This window comes from Pagrus pagrus (genome assembly GCF_965226575.1).
Source record: "Pagrus pagrus genome assembly, chromosome: 18".
NCBI classification, from domain to species: Eukaryota; Metazoa; Chordata; class Actinopteri; order Spariformes; family Sparidae; genus Pagrus; species Pagrus pagrus.
Window position 1 is genome coordinate 20428870 of NC_140202.1, and position 19739 is coordinate 20448608.

General features: G+C 44.3%; 1 protein-coding gene across 1 annotated transcript in view; it reads right to left on the reverse strand.

The window, feature by feature from the left end:
• LOC311273400 (glutamate receptor ionotropic, NMDA 3B-like) overlaps nt 1-19739 on the reverse strand; it is an 82553-nt gene that overhangs the window by 35055 nt on the left and 27759 nt on the right. Inside the window, exon 2 of the mRNA XM_084380466.1 lies at nt 2325-3025. Coding sequence (XP_084236592.1) covers nt 2325-3025 — 701 coding nt within the window. The remainder of the gene's footprint in view (nt 1-2324; nt 3026-19739) is intronic.

The following is a 19739-nucleotide window of genomic DNA, read 5'->3' on the forward strand; positions in this document are numbered from 1 at the left end:
CAAATAGTAGGCTTCATCCTCTGAGGACTATCGCTGTCTAGGGCTGTAACAAACAGTTATTTCATTACTAATTAATCTGACAATTATTTTCACAATTATTTGATGAAATGATTGGTCTAAAATGTGAAAAATGCTCACTCTATTCACCAGAGCCCAAAGCGACGTCTCCAAATGGCTTCTTTTTTCCAGCCAACAGTCTAAAACACAAAAACTCTACATTTTCTGTCATAAATCACAAAGAAAATCAGCAAATTCTTCATTCAATAAGCTGGAACCAGTAAATGTTTAATATCTTTGCTAGAAAACTGACCAAAACGATTCACTGATGGTCAAAATAGTTAGCTATTAATTTTCCTTTCGTTGAAAAATCGTCTGAACGCGCAGCTCTACCTGCTAGCGTGGCAAAAAATTGAGTCTTTTAATCACATGAAAGCCAATAAACCTAATGTACAATAATACTGCTTTGTAACCCACTTGTTTTAGCCTCTGGCCCTCCATGCCAAATTACTCTGGCATCCCAAGGCTCTACTAAACTGCAGAAGGAAGGAACACTGTGAGGATCCAGCTTGTGATTATGTGGGTGGTGTTGATGATCACTCTCAGCTGGCAGACGCCGTGTGTGTTCAATATTTGCTGTGGGCCCAGCTCAAACCACAAATCCTTCTCTCACCAGTGCCATGCGACCACATGAAGTTAGATTCACGCTGTTTTATCCAGTGCACCGTTTGAAAAATAATCATGTCAACTGCCAGAGCAGAGATATTTAACTTCGGAGTGAGTTTATGGCGTGGCACCTCAGTGCATCACTCAGTATCAGCCACATATGGCTTAAGAGGTGCTGTTATGTCTGGAGTTTTTTTTTTTTTTTTTGCTGTGTACAAACGTAAGGATTTAGTTTTTCTGAAAAAACTAAAGTGAAATGGTTTCATATGTATTTCAATATGCTTTTTTCTGTGTGTGTGTGTGTGCATGTGTGTGTGTGTGTGTGTGTGTACGTGTTATCACCAACCGCACCTTGACAGAGCGCGTGCGAGCTGTCAGAGGCCCTTTTTAAAAGCTGCAGGGATTGAAGCGCCGGCAACAGCGGAGAGAAACAGACAAAAACTCTCTGGTGTCAGTCTGTGCATCTGTATGCCATAAAGACCTCCTCCCCACCCCCAGTGTGACAGTGCTATTCAGAAGACGCCGCCCCCGTGGTGCAGAGGACAGACAAGGGCAGCAACCGGAGCGTACAGTACCACAAGTGGAGCCAGCGACTGCTCACAAAAATGCCAACATGTCACTCAGAAAGTTAACGAGCTTACAGATATTTAGTGGTGTGAGCAGAGGAATTAAATTGCCGTTGTCAGTGTCTTACATATATCATTCGGCGGGGTTAAACGTGTTCACTTTTGGGACCTTGGCTAAGAATTTCCAATTGACCGGTTGGCCTATTGGCTGCAGAGGTAATAGAGACTATTTGAGGTTCAGCCCTGACAGACCAATACTAATCCCAGTTTCGCCTGAGGCAAAATATTTAGCATTTTGAAGAGGTGCAAGTTTCTCTGTGGTCTACTGGGCTGAAGTTTCCGTGCACAAATCTCCAGCTGCAGGGTAATGCTGTGGAACTGACCTTGCTCCTGACCTTAAGCAAAGTGCCATAAAATTAGTATTGTAATGTGTTCATTTGTCTTTGTTGGTCCTTTTAGATAAAGTCTGTCCCAACAGTGTTGACAATAAGATCTGTGGATTATAATAATCAACTTTTTTGTTATGCCTAGATAAGCCAATTATCCAGTTAGAAAAATATAGGTTAGTTAGTAAGTTAGCCTAGTTTGCTGCCATTAAACTGCTGAGTCATTGAGCTCCTGCACACTCAGTGTTGTGGACATCCTACATGTAGTCTTACATAGTCAGACCAAGGTCTGGCTGCACCTATTCTCAATTTGGTACGGGGGAAAAAACACACTGGCTTGTTAGCGTATCTTTAAACCAATCCCAATCGGTCTTCAACCCAGGATGCAGCAATGGTGCCCCTGCAAAATCATGTCGGGGAAACTCAGTCTACACATGGGGAGGTGAGCACTAGGATTAAAGTTACCTTGTGTTGTGTGTGATGACATGGAGTACCGTACAGAGGCATGTTGTAACATAGCAAGGGAGTGCTAAATTCACAAATGGGGCTAATAATGCATTTCAACTTTGGTCTTTCTGATGATTACAGTTTGATTTGTACCCAAAAAAATCTGATTAGATACTTCTAGATGTAAATCAGAACATATTTCTTTGTAATTTGAGTGAACTTATTGTTTAATCTGTAGTGTGTGATACATCTGTGCGTATACCTGGCCAGATATTGTCCTGAAGAAGGCAGCTCATGTCGGTTTGGTTTGTCGTAACAATTCACCATGTTCTGAATCAGCGCCAAGTCCGGCCTCACCATGGTCGCCGCAGTGACCGCACGGCCAATCAGCTGCAAAGCATCCCGGATGTAGAAGCTGATTGGCTTGCGGCCGACCTCCCCGTAGGCCAACAGTCCAAGGGGACCTCCGAGAGTGTGGAGCGAATCTGGAGATAAGGGATATCCCATGATCCACTGCAGCGCTGGCAGTGATGGAGCAAGGCGCTGAGCAGCCCGCAGGACTGAGGCGACGCACTCGGGGTCAGAGCCCAGGAGGAGGACAGAGGAGATGGGAGAGGGGGAGCGCAGGAAACGAGTGGAGAGGATCTTCAAAGCTTCTTCTTCTCTCTGATCCTCCCTCCTCTCTGCACTGGTGTCCCCTCTCCTATCCCCACCCCCCGAGATGCGGGTCAGGTTGATAATGTCCCACAAATGCCAGGTAGCACCGCTGTGGGTCTGCAGGTGAGACAGCAACCCGTCGCCTCCTTCTTCCCATCCGGGGCAGATCACAGCTGCTCCTCCCCAGCTGCCTTCCCCTCGGCTTCCCCTGTCCCTGTCCCCTTCTTTCCCCTGCAGGACCGTCAGCAGCAGGCTGCCCAGGGTCGATGGAGGCACACGGGCCGACATCTGCAGATGGAATCGATTCTATCAGAGAGGACAGGAGGGAGAAGAGGAGTTGAATGAAAGAAGAAAATAGCGCACAAAGAAGCGCACAGAGAAGTGCACAGAGAAGTGAGAAAGTTGAAAAGAAAAGTGAAATGATGGAGGAAGACAGGACAAAAAGGGAGAGAAGAAAGGGAGGAGAGAAAAGAGAAAACAAGATCAAAACAGAGATAAATAGAGAGAGCCAAACCCCAACACCTCGGGGCTGAATAACGTACAATCACATTAAACGCAGCTTTTATGAGCGCTGGAGTGCTGCAAAACAATCCCTCTTGTTGCAGTAATTCAGCACAACAACACTGATCAGAAACAATCAGTCACATTCGTTCATTATCTCTCACTCTGGATGAGAAGAGTCGCGCCGATACAAACAAGGAGTCAATGATTCGCATCTAATCTGCAACATCACAGTTGGCTTGGCAACACAACAGTAGCATCCACAGTTCGTCCAGAAGCCCTCATTTCCAAACCCCACCGAAGACACTGGCTTGTTTCATACTGTTCCAAAATGGATAACACTGTTGTCCTTGAATGCAGCTCACAGATGGACCGGCCCCCTTCCTTCCTTTGGGGCCTCCATCCATTTTTCATCCTAGCTGTGCTCCAGGCAAGGTTGAGGGGGGATTCTGCTTTTGTATAGAGAGCTCAAAGTTTAGCTTAACATGACTTAAGATTTGCACCATCTGACTAAACTGAAATGGTATATATATGTATATGCATGACACAATATGCTCATAAACACCCTCTGGCACAAATGCATATACATTTTCTGAATCTCTACAACATATGCACAAAACACACATATAGTACTTAATTAAATTTGTAAATATACTGTAAATCAATGCAGGTATATACAGCGTTTGTCGAGAAACTTGCACACTCACACACGTGTTTTTCTGAAGATGAGATCTTTAAACAGAACTGCAACCCACACACTTTCATTCAAATGGAAATATCCCACCTGGGAGTACAAGGTAAACAGAGCGGGCCCACTGCTGAAAGTCCTTGAGTCCCATAAGAGTAAGAAAAAAAATTGTTTGACTGAAGTCTGCGAGACATGGATGAATTAATGGAGTGTATGTATTTATCCCCCTGAGAGAGCCTTGGAGTGTGTGTGAAGGTAGGCCTCTTCGTTTGAACTCGATGGGGGGCCAGGAAGATGGCGGAGGTGGGGTGGCGAGACGCCAGCGGGTGGCCCAGGGGAATAGAGATAGTGAGGCGGTGCCTGCTACAGGTGTGAGCATTATTCAGCACATTGCCGCCAGGGATGAAACTAGCATCGTGCATATTTTGTCAAAGGACTCAAAAAGTGGCGATAGCGGATCAAAACAGAGCCGTGAGGCAGCTGGAAGGAATTAGTATGTAAATCTATATCTGCTCTCATTCTAAGTCTCTCTTGGTGGGATCCATCTGTGCCATATATCCTTTAACATGTAGGCATACATTCATATTTAATGTATGGATATACTGAACTAAGTACACTTAGCGATGACAAGTGCAAACAGCGGATGAGTGTGCAACATGAACAAAAATCTGTAAGTTATGCTCCCAGCGAACGCAGCTTGTTAGAAAACCAGAAACAGAATCTTAATAAATATATCATTGTCAAATTAATTATAATAATAATCATCTGTGCACATCTCACAGCTGTGTCAGCTGTTTTTCCACCAGCGTTTTCTTTTTATTATTTTTTTCTTGCCTTCACAATTACAGCTAACTTCTAATTTGCTTGACTTTTTGAGAGAATCTTTGACAATTTCATTTACATTTTGAGGCGTTTAGCCGGTCTCTCTTATCCAGTGTGACTCACAATGAGCACAACAGTAGAATTACTTCAAGAGTTGGGACGTGAGGATGATAATAATAAGAGCTCGCTGGAGCATTGTGCATGTTGTATTTGTAGTCGTGGCTGTTTGGAGGGAAAGCAAATTACTGTAGAGTGGAAGGAGGGAGGCAGATGTGGGAGCTGAGAGATAAGGTGATATGAGCCTTTTCGTGAGGTCATGAGTTCCAGCCCATAAGAACGGGAAGCACTCGGCGGTTTTGAGTGGTGGTGAAAGGACTTATTCAAAGATTCTGTGGGCAATCAAATGTGACAAGCACCAAAGTGGACCCAATGAAACTTTAAAAAAGCACATCACTGTAGTTATTGCCTAATACAGCTGCAGTTGCCTCTTTGCATGTGAGTGTTTTGGCTCAATTATTTCTATTGACATTATGGCTATAACGTCTGAGAGCTTCTTTGCTATGTACAGTAAGTAGGTTATAGGTACAAATGTGATTTACATAGTTTTCCTCAAAGTAATGTACATTAAGAGGGGTACTTGGAGAGTGTAGACTATGGTTGCATTTGTAAGTAGTCACTCTGAGCACTCGAGCTCACTCTGGCCACTCAGAGCACCACACTCTCAGCAGCGAAGTGCCAAGAACAGTCGTGTTTCATCAACAGTTGAGAGAGCAGTTCTAGCTAACTGTATAAACTGTAAACTGATGGGTGAATGTATGGAAACAAATTCAACACTCACAAGCATAGAATAGTTAGCTGTGTGCTGTGTAACATTAGCTAACTGTTAGTTAGTTAGTTAGTTAGTTATCTCCTCCTCCCCAGCCTGCTTTCCCGCCACACCTACACTGCATCTCCTTCATTTGCCCATCCCTGTTCCTAGTGTTTTTCCAACCTATGAGCTCCTTCCATTTTCCTAGTGTTTATCCAGCCTATTAGCTCCTTCTGTGTTCCTTGTGTTTAGTGTTTTTCAAACCTATCAGCTCCTTCTGTGTTCTTAGTGTTTATCCAACCTATCACCTCCATCCCTGTGCCTGGTGTTTTTCCAATCTATCAGCTCCTTCCCTGTTCCTGGTGTTTTCCACTCATTCCCCTTACCTATGTTTCTCAGGCTGTGAGTCACCCTGCATTTTATATGAACATTAGGAGCTACCTACCTTCTCTGAACAACAATTCAGTGGGAGCTAATAAGATTACATTTCGTCTGTGCTTTGAGCTGTGCGTGCTCAGCACTACGTCAAACACTTTGTTGTTGTACAAATATGGAATATGTCAACTTGTGTTTCATTGTTTCATTTAAGGCTCAGATTAGGTGTATTATATGTCCTGTGAGTCGACTTTGTTGAGCAGCTGTAGAAGTGAGAAAGAGCCTACACATGATATTCTGCCTACTTGTCTTGCTCTGCGAGCTGGGAGGCTGTATTCAGATTGACAACACCACTGAATAAAAAAAATTAATGAGGCAATTTCGGTGATGTAGTGGAGGAGTCGATGCGGAGGGCTCTGGCAAAGAGAATGCAGCGTTGCGCAAACAACACTGAACTTGGAAATTAGTTAATTCTGCTGTTTACCTCGTAAAGTTACAGGGAAAGATAAAATGACATTTCGCGTAGTATTCATGAGACGTATTACCTTTATCAACACACTACCATCAATGCAGCCCATTGCATGTTTTTAATGCGAGGCTGATGTCATTCTGAATGCCTGCTCAAGCCAACTATCACCAGGTTGCTTCATTGAGGGGAAGTCTTTTACTGACCACCGTTTGGGCTCAGTGGGTCACTTCTTGAGCTGGCCACTGATGCCAACTCATGGTAAGCCACACACAGCCTCCTGCCAGTCAGCCCCTGTCACTTTCCTTTAATTTTTTTCTCTTTCCTGTCACACACACACATGCACACTTCATGTTCTCTAGGGCACCGGCACTCAAAACTGGCTGAAACGATCTTTAATCAAACGACGGCAACATCCTACATGACGCATCTTGAAGCATTTCAGTGCATCAAGAACAATAAAAATCCCTGCCAGTTATTACTCCAGCTTAATCCTGCGTGTCCTGAAAACAAGCTGGCAGCGTCAGTGTTTATCCATGTGACATGCCAGATATAATGCATGTGCGTAATTTCTGCACATATGTTTGCATACTTGCATGAATGCTTATGACAGATCTTCAAGTCCACGAGGGCTGTCTGCCTGAATTTCTTGTGTTTGTTTTTGACGTCCTGTGCTTTTGCCGTGGGTCGGGGCCAACTTTGTTGCTGCCGTTATCAGACATTTGAATTTAAAATGTCTTTTTTCTTTTTTTGCAAACCTTAGGGAGCCTGAGTGGTTTTTGATCTCCAGAGGAAAGCTGACAGAATTTTTTTTATTTTTTTTTAATGATGTCACAGTCTAGACAAGATAAAAGGTGACTGTGCTGTCTGGGACTTGAAAGTTTGCAGAATGTTGGCAACAGGAACACAGACACTTGTGTGTGTGTGCAGTGTGCAGGGACCTGCTTGACACAAACAGTCTTGATCCTGTCAGCCATGGTACTCTCTGAGTCCAGCTCTACTGCTCAGGTCATCCCAGACCCAGGTTGATGTTTTCCGAAAGTACACAGGTCTTTTTCAGGGATGGTTAGGAGTGTAATGGATGTTTTCTCTAAGCAGCTAGACGTTTTCAACCTGTAAGGACCTCCAGGGTGCGTTTCTGTGTGTGTATTTTTTGTGTGCATGCTCTTATCTTTTTTCTTTTCTCAGGTGGAAGCTCCATCCGCAAGCACAGGTTATGAAGACTCTGAACTAAGGATGCAAGATAAGCACGGCTGAAAGGAACGTCAGCATTATTCCAGTATAAATTTTAAAATCCATACCCCTTTTAACACATCTGCAAATTACGAGCCTTGAACTGAACCTCTGCCTCTACTAAAGAAAGTCCTGTTTGATGCATTGGTCCAAAGATTTTCAGGTTTTGAAATACACTGCATGTGCACAAATACATGCAAAGAAACCCCCAGACACTGACAGCAGATAGGCACACATGCAGGAGGCACAAACAAACAAGCACACACAGGCAGCAGTGCAAGAACACACAGATACAGTACAAACACACCGTGGTGTGAATACTCGAGCATAGACCCAGAGGGATCTTTGGGCAATGTGGAGTAAGCAAACCGACAGGAGTGCGTTGAATCAGAACAGGAGGGAGCAGCTCTCAGTTACTAAGCTCATTCCTTATTTAGGCCTCCATAAGAACAGCATCAACACTTGGAAGGTGTGCAACCCAATACACATTGCCAAAAAGGAAAAAAAAAAAAAAAAAGATTTCCCTGAACAAAGAAAGGGGCACAGAAGAAACAGCAGCACCTGCAGTTTCAGAGCTTATTAGAAGCAAGTTGGAGCAAAAAGCGAGGAGGTGGGACTTGGGAGCATGTGTGTGTGTGCGCATGTGGACACTCTTGGTGGTTCAGGCGGGCTAAAGAGGCCTACAATGTAAGCTAGCTGAAGCCTTGAAAAAACTGGTATCTCCTCTCATCCTCCCTCTACAGCTTCAGGCGAAGGATCTCTTTAATTCACTGCAGCTTGACTTATTGCGAGAGCTCACTGTAGCCCCTGCTCGGGCTTAACAACGCGCTCATGAATCGTTTGCATTGAGCAAAGAGCTGTTGGAAAAAGAGCGGGGGTGTGCTTCGTGTTGTCCTCGCCGTTACATCCGACGGTGTGGACCTCTGCCTGAGCCTCCCAATGGCTGCTTAGCTTCCTATTCAGCCCAGAAAACAAAGCTCATGGTCAGGGCAGCACTCCAAAACAACAACACTTCACTGAGCACATTCATATTTTACCGGCCTGTCACCAGGTGAGTTGGCTTTATGCAGGGAGGATGGGAGATAGGGAAGAGACATACACAAGGAGATCAGTGTTTGAATGTGAATATATGTTTGAGATGAAAGATGGAGGAAAAATTGATAGGTGGTTTAATATCCGTATTTTTGAAAGGAGGTAAAAGGTGATGGTTTGCATCTAAATGTGTGTGTGTAATGGGAAGGAGCGAGAGAGAGAGAGGGAGAGAGAGGGAGAGAGAGATGGGGGTGTGCATGCGTCTTGAGGAAGACAGAGAAAGATTTTCTCAGCAGGGGGCAAGTCTTTTATTTCAAACACCTGAGATGAAAACTGAGCGTATCATAACCTGAATGTCAGACTAAAATGTCATAGCAGATGTGGGCCCGTGTGCGCGCACGAAAAAAAAAGAAAAAAAGAAACTAAATCCAACCCAAGCAATTTCATTTAACCTGCAGTGCATAACCGGTTTCCTGTCAAGGGAGTAAAACTGAAGCAACTAGCATCATTGCATTGCTCGCCTTGGCTCATGCATAATGAATAAAGAAACTGTTGAATCAGAGTAATTTTTTCTGACTTCTTCTCACAGTCCAAATAAACAGCCATGATTGAATAAGGCCAGTCAGAGCTGTTTGCATAGTTAATGAAGCAACGTCGAGCAGCGCTCTTCAGGTGACCAGACGGTGGCTTACCGGGCTGTTTGCTGTGCTGTTGTGTAATTGTATGCAAATAGCATTGTTTAATTTTCTCCTAATTTCCTAACGTCTCCCGGCGCTAAGTGTAATACGGGTGACTTTAATCTTACTCAGCCATGCTGCCGGGGACTGGAGCTAAGCTTGGTTGGGGGGGAAAAAAGGCTGCTGTTGGACACATATGCAGCATTGGCACATGTGCAAATCCACGCACGCATGCACACGCTAAACTGCAATAAACACACAGGCCCAGGCAGCAAATTACATTTAATGCGCTTACAACTGCATGAAAGTGCGCCGCACACTCACACATGCACACAAAATCACAACTGGGAAGCAATCAGCCACTTAACACAGCAAATGACTATGGTTATCTAAGCATAACAGCCTGTTGGCTCACAGAAACTGAGTGATAAGCGGTAAGATACACACTATTAGGCGCCACCACAGGACTGACCACAGATTGAAAGAGGGCTTAAATCTTGTTTCACAGTTAACAGCTGATGGAGATGGAGCCATGCCCCTCTGATTGTCACCGTTAAATTACGAATGCAAATACCTTAACTCCAGCCCACCATCTCCCACACGGCGATTGGAGCGTATGCAGGAGATTGTGCCCCATGGGGGAGAGCGCTGAAACAGCGGGCGAAAAGTGTAAGGCACATTTGGAATTATGTTTGATTACAGGGAAATGGCTGCTCGTCGCTTAGGCTTCTCATAGCTGTGACAATTTGGTGGCTGCTGGAGGTTTGGAGTGTGCTGAGTCCATTAAACATAAGGACCTTGTTAGTTTCCTTGGTGGTTCTGCGGGTCGGGAGAGGGGGGGTTATACAGTAACATCGTAAAAACACCATTGTAGTCCTGAGCGATTGTGGGAAAAGCCGTAAAAGTCTCGACGGGCCATGTCTTCTCTTTTCCTCCAGGCTCGGACTTTATGTGCATCATAGCGGGAGAGAAAGCTGAGAGGAGATGGGATTCGCCCATTTTGCGCATCAGCGTCAAACCAAGCATAGCAAGGTGGACAAGTATGTGTAGTTGTGAGTAAAAAGGTGCACTTGTGTATACCAAGTAATTGTTTGTCCACGAGCGTGAAAGTGTCTGCGAGGATATGTGTGTGTGTGTGTGTGTGTGTGTGTGTGTGTGTGTGTGTGTGTGTGTGTGTGTGTGTAAATGTGGATGCCTGTGATTTACAAACCATTTAATGGAATATTGTTCTCAGCATGGCTCCAAATTAATTTGACTGATCAAGACACAGAGCACACCAGCATGTTTTCCCCCTGGAGCATCGCAAGCTCCGGTAGAACTGCCAGTCCTGCACACACACACACATATCTTGCGACGCACACACCCAGCCAGACTGATCACACACTCAAACGAGCCAAGTGCTTTAGAGCTGGAAGAAGTTTCTGATACATTATTTCTAGTCGCACAGTTCAATAAAATAGCCATCCAAAGGGAATGGATTGAAAAGTACATTTCAAAGTATGCAAATGCGTCCCTGCTAGTCTGTAGAGCTGAGTAAATGAAGTAATCCAGTGCAGAGTGTTCACTTTCATTAACAGTTGACTTCTGATTTAATGAGCCTCCGTCGGGCCCTGCGAATGTCCTGATGTCATCAATAATAATCAGATAGAGGAAACAGTGGGGGGAACCGAATGTGCTGTTCTGGACTGGTTGTACAGGTCTCTAGTCAGCCAATGTTAGTGCTGAGTGCACTGCTAGCATTGGCGAAGGCTGTCATCTCAGCACGCTGCATCGGCGCCTCTTTTGTCAGGAGCTCCTTTGATCCCCTCAGTTGCAGAGATACAAGCCCACAGCAGAAATATGCTGAATGGATTCATGTATCATCCTCCCCCCTACAAACAGCCTCTGGCCCCCTCACTATTTATGATCATAATAGCTGCCGTTATTTATTAAAGAGAGCGATTGTTGTCCTTGCTCTATAGACAATGTTGTTTTCTCCGCCGCGGAGAATAATATTTGTCCTCTTGGTGCGGCCCTGTGTGTGATATGAGGCGCCGTACTGAATGTGATGGTGATTGATTCCCGTGTTGAACAGTGGAGAGAGGTACAGAGGAAAGGCTAATCTGAGTTATGATTGCCACTGTAATCGCATTTTCTCCCCTGACTCATCCATCCGCTCTACAGTAGCGCAAACATGCCGCATTCTGATTACGCCGCACATCTGTCAATAAGGAAAGCTGCGCGATGGCGCCGCAACGTGTGCCCGTTCCCGCTTGATCACTTTCCGCTGGTTTTCCATCACCACCGCTTTCTAGATCATAACTCTCTGCCTTCCCCCGCAGCCCAGTTTTATCTTCGTCTCGCGCCGACTTGCTAACCTGCTGGAGGTGGCGTCAAGCATTTGCAGTAATCATGCCATCATGTTGGGGGTAAAATAAGCCGTTTTGGGTGTTCCAGGCCTGGCGCAGAGGCTGTCAGGGTAGAAAATAGCCTCTTGCTGGGTTGTAATTCGACCAGCAGGCAGCTGGACCAATGAGACGGCAACATTATTTAGTTACTAGGAGAATGATACCAACCATTTCCCGAGTACAGATGCAGAATGGCGTGATGTCATTAACAGTCAGCCCACGGGGAGCATAGCCACAAACAGCAACAACTTCATGGGGGACACATTTATTCACAACACCCCAGCGGTGAAAGCACGCCATGCCAGTAATGAGGTGTCTAGAGCTTTGGGCACCGGGTGCGTGCCTGAATATGTGTGATATTTCTTAGTCTTGGGGTGTGTGTGCATTTATGCGTGTGTTTGTTTCGGCAGCCAAGTACGCTCAGATGTGTGACCGAGCTGCCTCCTAATGGAAAAGATCCCTTTGCTCCGATCGTGCTGAATACTGAAACTCAGACCAGACTTCCCAGGAGTGAAATAATACACCGAGAGAGATGGAAGTTATTTAGGGGCAATGCATTTGTGAGAGAGTGTGTTGAGTCACGGATGTGTGCGCGCGTGAGGGAGTGGGCATGTGTGGGTTCCAGGATGGATGGGCTTGCGGTGAGTAAATGACCTGCCTTGATTCAGCCTATCAGCTGAGCTCTCCACCCAGACTCCCTGATATCCCCTTTCATCCATCTCTATAAGAGAGAGATGACGGAGAGATGGAGAGGCAGAGGCAGAGAGACCGAGGAGATGAATATGCACAGAAGAGAGGGAACGGATTCAAGTGCGAGAGCGAGCATAAAGGGGCTAATTAGAGAAGAGGGGAAAATTTGGGAGCATGAGCGACAGAGACAGAAGAAGTGAACAAAAAGACTATTAGACTCGGATCTGATTTTAGGGTAATATGTATGACAAACGGCACCCCGTTCAAGCCAGAAGTGCCTCTCTAATGTGACTGTGAGATGCAGTCGTTTGAGGGGCCATTTGGGGGGAGTTGATTTGGGTAACGGATGAGCATGTTGTTTGGTCTTCAGCCCACTTCTGGTGCCACATGATCAAATATGCGATGCTGAACGGCCAGAAACGAGTAGAGTTTGTAGAAATAACGAGTTTAATTTCAACGTATCAACAAGAAAACTCTGAAAATGATTCTGAACATCAACGTGAGCCATTTGAATACTCACCATGCTTACCAGATAAATATATAACATTTTACAGGAAATGAAATCCATCACAAATGTCCTTGCGGTGTGTTGTTGTACCAACCCAATCCGCCGTCCCCATTACCCCACCCACCCTCAGGGGAATCGCTCCGAGTTTTCTGATTTGTTCTCGGCGTCAACTTTAGTTTTCGGTAAAAGGCTCGAGAAAATGGCTCAGACAAAGTAATTTCAAAGGACATGAGCTTAGTATTAGGAAACCGGGGACAAGGACGCGGATACAGATGCAGATAGAAATAGATGCGAGCGGGACGGCTGCATTGAAACCTCTGATAGCGGGGCACTGTAGAGAGGAACCTTAAAGGAAAATTCCATTCAGTGACAACGTGATAACGTTGTTTGGGCCAGTTACAATACCAGTGTGTTTGTCATTGCTGAGATCCAGGAAGATGCAGACATCCCTACTACGATGTCATTGGGGCCGGATTGGAAAGTGAGTGCACATGGGCTCAATCCCATTTCCAATTTTAGCCTCTACCCCTTTGTTTTTTAAAGCCCCCTTGCCCCTCAAGACAGAGTTACAAGGGGTAGTGGTTGAAATCTCCTCCTTTCAAATGGGATTCAAGACCCTCGTACGCCATCAGTAGTCGTCAATAACATTCACTCAAGATGCGACTGGACATCTCCAGCTGTGGTGATTTTTCTTTTCTTCAAACCTGATGTTATCACAGTGCCATTTGCCATTTATCTGATGGAGATAGAAAAGCATAGACGCTTGCAATTTGTTCACAACTTCACGCTATCAATCATGTCTTGAATAAAAAATGAGCACTACCTTATTACCTGACCACTAACAGTGCTTTATAGGCTAAAATTAGCAATCCATGCTCCTATCTTGCCAATCTGCTGTGATATTAGAGGATGGCACCAAGGTCAGCAACTTTGCTGCTGGACTTTAGTTGTGCAACATTTATATATGTCAAAATGGAGGACTGTCATTCACAAATCAGCAATTACAATGCAGCAATAATAGCTAGCATTAGAGGAGTAGTGGTTGAAATCTCCCCCTATGAAAGGAGGGGGAGGGGAGGGGGACAACCCTAATGTGATTGAATAACAGTGGCAAATATAGTAGGTCAAAGAAATCCCACAACGTCAAACTGGGTGGATGGTTTGAATGTTTTTTTTTGTTTTTTATTCTCCCAGATTAGCTTGGCTTACCCTTTAAAAGCTGCATGATCATCTGACGTCTGATTCATTTTCAGTGACTGTGTTCCAAGATCTCAGCAATTAACTTTGAGAGCACAATACTATGATTATCAGCCAAAAACATGAAAAGGCCTAGGTTTCCCTTTAAACCGAGGCTCTCCTTTCCTGGCTTCCCCAGCCCAGACACATGGGCAACCATAAGGTACATGCGCACATAAATCTCCTGCATCTGGGCCCGTCATTAGCTCAGTCTGCCAATAAACTGTGAATAAACTGGGCTAATGTTGTTCCAATGAATAACTTTCAAGAGAAGAGTACTTAGTGGCTGCTGCAGCAGCACGAATACAAGATAGATGTAGATTTTTTTTCTGCCACATCTTCTATTGCAATATCTAAATTTAAATCTTTATTTATCCTGCGATGATTTGCTGAGCCCGCATGTTCTCTCACAGCAATGCACTGTTTTACACTTTAAAATTTACACACAGTCATGTTGAGAGAGCTGCGCAGCACAAGCGCATCCATCTAACCTTGACAGCAGTAAGTGCCTTGCTCAAGGACAGGAGAGTGAGCTCACGCTCATTCACACCACCATATTGTGGGATTCAAACCGGTGACCTTGACTTCCAGCTGTTTGTCCCGCACGCTGCTGCTGCCGCACTATGATTATGCATCTCTCGCACTATGTTTTTCATCAGAGCCTAAACTACACGACATAAACAACAGCCGTGCAGCTGTCAAATGCAGCTTTCAAAGCGCAGTAAATATCTCTCAGGAGGAAAAACATTTTCGCTGTTTTTTGCTGCCTTGGATAAACAGTCATATTTCTGCAGGTTGCTTGATTATTCATCCAAACAGAGGGAGGAGTACAGTTCACTCACGGCTTACGTTGATCTCAGGGTCAAAGCTCTGTAGAATAAGATCCACCCGCATGCAAAGTTCCATTGTAAACCATGTGTTAAGGCATTATACATTCTGTCTCTGTGATAAAAAGTTTGTCTGAACGCCCCAGTGGTTACAGATACTATCAGAGATACAATATACAAAATATCAGGTTCTTTGCAACCACAGTTTTATGTGCATTTATCCTCCTTGCTCCTCAGAGCGATGCGGTGAACCTCTACCTGCTCGTCACAGTTTTTACATCAACTCACACCAGATTTGTGCACCTAAACGCATAAATGGTGAATGCAGCTGATGCGTTCAAGAGGATAATATGCTGTCACTCTACTTACTTAAGGAATCCATTAAACAAAATAGGCTTTTTTTTTTCAAGGCTAAAGCGGTGTACTTAGCATACTCTGGGGGAATGATACAGACTGGGGAAAAAAAACACAAGTAATATTACAAGAAGTCTGCACTTAACATAGCCCCTGAGCCCTTTTTCCTTGTAAATATGCCATTAGTCATTTTGATGACTCATCCTCCCACAGAGGTCTAATTGTTTGCAGCAGCCTCTCCCTTCAGATGTAACCTTTAAGCAACCTTAAAGAGGTGCGTGCATGGGATTATTTACAAGACAAAAACGTAGCATTGTTTCATCTCTATTCATACACACACACACACACACACACATAAAGCGGCCTGTGGCTGAAAGCATCTAAGAATATGTTAGTAGTGTTATTACATCCAGTCCTGTGCATTGGCACTGATATATGCATCAGTTACCAATTAACCCGCGAGGGGGCTTCTGGGCAAAAATGAGCCGTGGGCCTGTTTGAATCCACAGGTGCACAGCGCATGGCAGACAGACTGTCCTCCCAACCAGTAACGACAGCATCAGTAGTTTCAGCAAATGCCCAAAAACAAAATGTTTCCTTGAAATGAGGTGGTTAGATGTGTCAAACAAACAAAACATCAAACTTTGACAAAAGACAAAACAATGTTGGTTTCTTTTAGCCACAGCCACCGTTGTTCCCCAATCCTAACCAACTTATTGGATGACTTGAATGCATTCTCCTCCTTATGAAACTCTTCCAAAGCACAGTTTGAGACCTGCTCTGTTTATATCCATGTTTGGTCGGTTGCACTCTGGGATATTGCAACGTCCATCGCCGGACACTGGCAGACATCTGGACCCTGAATCATCGTAACATCTTGGTTTTAAAGGGCCCCCATCAAGGAGCACAAAAAAGTAATATGTCACTTCAGAGTTGCCACAATGCAATACACTAATGTCAAATCTCCATGCGCAGTTTATTGTTTTCTCTCTTCTTTTCTTAAACCTGCCCAGTTAGGTCAACCAAGGACGCTGAGTTGCATTAGTGGCCACTGTGTTTTTTATCTGCTGAGCGCTGTTGGTGTCAGTGTTCAGGTTTTTGTTATCTTTTATGTTATCTCCTGTTTTTGTACCCTCGTGTCTTGTTGTGACTCCATTTCCTGCCCTTTTTCTGTGTATACCTGTGTTTCATTTATTCTTTAGCCCTTGTGTATTGAAGTCTGTCTCTTTCCCTCACTCTTTGCCAGTTCTTCTGTTTTCATCCTGCGTCCCTGTGTCGGTCATGTGCTCTCTGTGTTCCTGATTTGTTCTTCATAGCTTTATGGTCTATCTTCTGTTTTTGTATCACTCTTTAGTTTTCTTAGATTCTCCTTTTTGCCTATTTGTTGGCAGCTTTTGTTGCTTGCATTTTGGATTTTGGACTCCTGCGTTTTGGTTTCTGTTAGTGTGTTTCTTCCAACCGTGCCATCGTCATTTTAGTTTCCTTAGTTTAGCTTCCTCGGTATAGCTAGCCCACTAACATTTTTTCACAAGACTTCTGAGGCTGAACACAGCTGAGTTACTGACATCTGGCATGGAGACGAAGACCCTTTTAAACCTGACACTGGGATGTATATTGGACGCTTGCCAGGCAGCGATGTGAGAGTTGATCTGACTCTCTTCTCCGGTGACGGGGGACAGTTATTTCTCAGCTGAGCCAGACAGTTGGAGGTTGCTGTCAGAGCAACAGTGAGAAACAGAGGTGACTACAGTGGTGTGCTAATGAGCAAATCCTGCCCAATGGTGACTCTGAGGGAACTAACTATTGCACATTTCTAAGTAGAGTGATGCGTTACTGTCACCTGTCGAGTGTGAGAGCCTTGGCAGTACTGTGCATCACATATCATAATCCACAAAAAAAGACACAAACACTAAAACTCCACTTAGAGAGATCTAAGACTCCACAGTGTACCTTCAACCCAAACCACAAGGTGTGCTTTACCACAACAAACTAGTTATATTAACTTATTTTAGCTTTGCATAATGGAAATCAAAACCATTCCCCCCAAAACCATAACCAAACCAAGATATTAGTTTTTCCTACAGTGATATGAGAACTACTGAAGCCCTGAGGGGCAAGTGAGAATTGTTTTTTTCTGGTGCTCCATTTTCCAAGTTCTGAAAAATTTTGCTTGACTGGACACATAAAAAAAAATTCAATTGACTGGAGACATGAAAAAAAAATCACTCGACTGGACACATGAAAAAAGAATGAAATAAATGTTTGATTTCACTCTGTTACACACATGAGAAAAAAACATTTTAGAAATTAGAAAATGGACCACCAGAAAAATTAATTCTCACTTGCCCTCAGGGCTTCCATAGAAATGGTCCTTATCCTCCAGAGAAACTTGGAGATATCTATTTGTAATATTTCTGGATTCTGGCCCTTTTCACGCAGTGATCGTCTTTTTATATTTAGTTATTAACAGTCTAAAGCCACTAAATGAATAAAAACATACCATTAATGACAGATAAAATCAGTTATTCTTTTTCTTTGCAATTATTTTATTTTTTAAGATCAATAACTGTAACAGCGAGTAATCAGCCCTTAATAAATACCATTAGATTACACCGGCCAGCGCAAACCTTCCTTTTATATGACCTATTATCACGGACATGTAGCCACATCACGCACACTAATAGGAGAAACACATTTAACAACGGGATTAGAATATATTAAAATTAATACAGAACCCCCGGAGTCCCAAACGCTTATATTTTGCGCAAAGATTCATATTTTGTGCGCACATTTAATATCCATATTGTGCTCGAAATGGGTATGTTTTTTAATTGGCATAGTCTATAATTCCCAAACCTCCGAAATGAGATGAAACAGCGACAATGATCAACTCGAGATAATTCAGCCAGCCAGGGCAGCAGAGCGACTGAGCGCACATCCGTAAATGCGGGCTGTATTTCTTCTGTGTGTGTTTATCTACAGCTGTGCGTCAAGAGCGCGTTTAATTCACCTTGCTGGCATTAATAATGACCCGACAGCTGTGCCAAGACAGTGAGCTGAAATCACACCTCTTTCATTGAGGACTACGAATATACATAATTATGGATCACATAATAACGATTGATTGACTGACTGATTGGTGTGCGCTTAAATTAATTACAAGCAAATTCAGCGTGAGTGGCTGCTACACTTCCTCCAAAATGTGTGTGCGTTCGTTCGCTCTGCACACGTCCGTTTGCGCATGCGCGTGTTTGTTTGCGTGTGCGCGGACGCGCTTTGATGTGCGTTCTAATTTTTTTTTTTGTCTTTGAAGTGCTTTGATCCAAAAGTCCATGACGTCATAGAACCTTTGATGTCAATGTTATAAGTGGTGTGAACGTTCATGAAAAGTTACACTTCGTTTTGACGAGTGAGTTGTGAAACCATGAGTAACTTTCAGCTAGTTCAAACCAACTTTATGACAGGAAAAGAGATGACTACAGTGGATCAGTCTGGATCCCCGATGGATAACACCATCGTTGTCACTTCAGAGTCCATTATGCCCATCGTGAACAAACATTTTCACAAAATCTCTCCAGCACAGCGGAGCCTGTTAGCTGAAGGAATTTGTGACCTAGGAGTCGCCACGACGCTGACCGATATGATTCATGAAATCATACAGAAGGTCTCTGCATCGGCCTTCAGCATAGTCTTACCGATGTTTCAGGAGCGCATACAGAGGAATGATTCAGCGGCTGATATAAGTACAGCTTTGGAAAACCTCAACACGCAGCTGGGAGACTCCTTCCCCAACGCTTTTGCTGAAGTGCTTGACGTCCAACGGGAGAGATGTGAGAGTGCAGACAAGCTGACAGAACTGGTCGAGATGGAAGTTTCACTGAAGGTAAAATCTGCGGTAACTCTGGCCATCAACAGCCCTACTTTGCCAGAAGAGCCTGCCGTTTTTGTCTCCAGCTCCGTGTCCAGCACAAGATCTCTGTGTAACATGGTAAAATGTATGAAAACATGTGTAAGGAACGTGTCCTTTGGGTGTCTAGGATGTTGTTCACGTCCATCCAGTTCGGAATCTACAGCACCGCTCCTGGACAACGAAGAATTGACAATTTCTGCTCCCTCAGTGAGATGTGAATCATGTCAGAGCATGAAATCCAAGGTCTCCGAACCCTCTGTGACGCAAGCAGTGGCTACCATCCTTGACAAATGGACCATTGAGACACCGGAAACCAAAGAAGATGCTGACTTTGCTTCCAAGCCTTCCAGCCCCTCGGTCGAATCTCAAGATGCAGCGTCTGACATTGTCAGCATCATAAGTCGTGACCTACATTATTTTGGAGATGATGAACGCAGTAGCTCGGCTGGACCCCATTTCAATACGGGGCTTATACTTGATAACGTGAGAAACTTTGTAGCCTCACG